This window comes from Manihot esculenta, chromosome 11 (genome assembly GCF_001659605.2).
Source record: "Manihot esculenta cultivar AM560-2 chromosome 11, M.esculenta_v8, whole genome shotgun sequence".
Lineage (NCBI taxonomy): Eukaryota > Viridiplantae > Streptophyta > Magnoliopsida > Malpighiales > Euphorbiaceae > Manihot > Manihot esculenta.
In genome coordinates this window covers 17991056-17994348 of record NC_035171.2, presented here as the reverse complement: position 1 = coordinate 17994348, position 3293 = coordinate 17991056, and the positions used below count along the sequence as shown (strand labels likewise).

The 3293-nt window shown below is 38.2% G+C and overlaps 1 protein-coding gene across 1 annotated transcript; it reads left to right on the top strand.

The window, feature by feature from the left end:
* The first annotated feature begins 340 nt into the window (after positions 1-340).
* On the top strand, positions 341-2704 carry LOC110608026. Its single transcript, XM_021747226.2, has 2 exons — positions 341-827; positions 2389-2704. Exons 1-2 carry the CDS (start codon positions 526-528, stop codon positions 2483-2485), a joined length of 399 nt encoding a protein of 132 aa, XP_021602918.1. The 5' UTR covers positions 341-525; the 3' UTR covers positions 2486-2704.
* Positions 2705-3293: the final 589 nt, after the last annotated feature.

The window sequence follows — 3293 nt, the reverse complement described above, 5'->3', positions numbered from 1 at the left end:
TTTTAATTTTGAGCTCGGTCTTGAGCTTTTTTAACGAGTTTCTTAATTGAGCTTTCCGAGTTCGAACTCGAGTTTTATTAACGAGCTTCTTAATCGAGCTTTTCGAACTCGAGCTCGAATTAGGCTCGTTATTAAATCAAACGAGCCTTTCACGAATCGAGCTCGAATCGAGCTCGATTATAATATTTAATTCTCGAGCCGAGCTCGAATCAAATATTAGAGCTCGAGTCGAGCTCGAGCTCGAGCTTCCAAACTTTTTTAATAAACGATCTTGAACTTTACAAAGCTCGGCTCGGCTCGACTCGATTACACCCCTAGCCACATGTTACTAAAATACGCCATTTCTGATCATGAACAAGAAGAATCAAAAGCCGACGATAATTTTACAGCGTCGAGTAGCTGATTACACCATAAGGGAGAAGGGGGAAGAGGTTCCAAACAGATGAGGAAGGCAATCGTTAGGGTGGTGAACAGGAAATAGAAGTCGAGAAAGATGGGGCAGGGAAAGAGCTGCATGTGTCTGAGATGCAGCAAGCAGAAGAATCGAGGGTAAAGGTGGGGGAAGATCGACAAACAGAAAGGGAAGAGAAGACTGAGAATAAGAGAAACCAGGTAGATCTCTTTGCTAGGAATCGAGTTCAACAGCCTCACTATGAGTTATCCTTCATTCCGTCAGCGGTATTGCAAGGACAAAGGATTGTGAAATTCATATTCATGGATCTAGTGGATGAAGCAGAAAAGTGGAAAAATGCACTTGTAAGCAGTGTCTTCGGGTCAAGTCCAAAGTTCCAGGGGATGGAAAGATTTGCAATGAACAAATGGAATAGGTACGGATTAATTTTTGTTAAGTTTGTTAAGGAGAATGTTTTTCTGTTTTGATTCCGAGGAGGAAAAGGCAAGAGTCTTGATGAAGGTCCCTACACATTTGATAGAAATCTATTTGTGTTAGTACATTGAAAACCTAGAATGAAAATAGACATTGAGGCATTGCAGAAAATTATTGTATGGATTCAACTACTTGGACTACCTTGAAAATTTTGGACTAATGAAATTCTGAGTAAAATAGGAAGTATTTTGGAAAGACCTTTGTTTTCTGATTTCTGAACAAGGATAAAATCAAGGCTGAGTTATGCAAGGATTTTGGTTGTGATGGATCTGCTAATGGAGTTCCCAGATGATGTAATTCTAGAGGATGAGGAGAGATGTCAACAGCACCAACAGGTTGTGTATGAATGGACATCTAGGTGCAGACAATGTAAGAAGTATGGGCATGAAGGAAGAGGTTGTAAAATAAAATGTGTTTGGCAAGCTAAACATAAGAGTGAGGAAAAGGAGGATGTGGCAGATGAGGGTACAACTAATATTGAGAAAAGGATAGAGGGGAAGGAGCTGGTTGCTCTTAAGAAAAGTTTGTTGGAAGAGGGTTATAAGAGTATGGAGAATGACCCTTAGAAGGCAATTAATAAAGGGAGAGGGAATAGAAAAATAGTGCATAAAGGAGAAAGTAGTAAGGCGGATATGGGGTATAGACATACACAGTACTTCAAAAGGAAAGCATATGGAGGTAGGGGTTATTGGAGATGGTAAGAGAAACAAGAGAGCAGTGAAGCCTCCGAATAGGTGGAAATGATAGGTTCGTGGAAAATTAGGGGTCTAAATGACCCAAATAAACAATCTGAGGTAAAGTCTCTAATTGCAAAGTATCACTTAGTGGTTGTGGGTTTAATTGAAATAGGGGTGAAATGGGAGAGAAGCTAAAAGGTACAAGAGAGTTTAAAATTAAGGGGATGGCAATTCTTAGACAACTACCAATTTGCCAACCTAGAAAGGATTTGGGTTGCATTTAATCCTCAAGCAGTTTTTGTACTGACCAATTGATACACCACAGGGTGTTGCTGGATGGACCCATTTTATATAGACAGTTGTATATGGTAGCAACTCTAATATAGAAAGGAGGGTGTTATGGAAGTCCCTTAGAGTCCTAGAAAAAGGAATCTATATCCCCTAGTTGATACTGGGAGATTTTAACGCCACTCTTAGTATTCAAGGAGTTGGGGGAATTGAGGATGAGGAAAGTTCTACTCAAGAGTTTCAAGAATGTGTGTCTGATGTCAACCTGGTTGATTTGAAAGCTAAGGAGGGTTTTTATACATAGACAAATAATAGAACGATTACTGTTAGGATTTAGAGAAAGTTGGACAGGTGCTTGGTTAATTTGATCTGGTTGGGAGTGTTCGATTTGGCAGAATATGAAGCCCTTCCTGCAAGAAATTCTAATCGTTCTCCGCGTATAAGACAAGACTTAGAAGTTGGAAAAATGTCATTTAGATGTATTACTCATCCATAATTCAACAATATTTTGGAGAATAGCTAAAAGAGGAATTGCAGGGGCTCCAAGATCTATCAATTATGGCATAAATTGATGGAATTGAGGAAGCTGAGCAAGGAGTTTGTTGGGATCTCTGAGAAAGGTTGGTGTCTGTGAGAGGTGAGTAGAATAAACTAAACTATTATTTTAATCGAATTAAATGTTTTTAAGCATGTCCATGCATCATAATATCATGTATATATGAATTGGTTATTTTGTATTAGAATTCATGAATATAATGTTTTGCATAATTAATTATCATTGTGGATGGATGTTGTATGACTCACTAGCCCTCGAGCATGATATGATATAATATATATGATGGATTCAGAAGTCTACACCCCTGGCATTATGTAAGAGAAAGATTGGGTTGATGATTCTACGCTTTTGATACTATAGATATGTTATATTATGTTTAAGAGGAAGTCTTGAGGAGCACCCATTATGGCTGAGCATTAGTAGAATTATGGAGAATTACTAGTGACAAGTCCATCTTCACATGAATTATTTGTGTTATGATGCATCCATATGACCATATTTGTTAAACTATTTTATGTTATATTTCTACTCACTAGACTCTAATAACTTATCTCTTTTCTCTAACCTTAGGTGTAACAGTCCGGGAACCGGACCTCTACCGGCGCTAGGATTCAGGTCGACTTAAGGTCGCCAAAACCCGTAGCAAGCCTACTATGAACTCTGTGTACCTGATAAATCCCATACATGATCATACATTTCCATAAAAAATTTGAACTTTTTTATTACTAAGCTTGACCTGAGCATGCACTAACTCTGTAAACATAGAACCACATACTAGGGCCCTCATCAAATGCTCTAGATGGGTCATCATCATATACATCAAGCTTGGTTCTCATCATAAAACATCATAAACAATAACATACTGATCATGTACAAAAGGATCAAA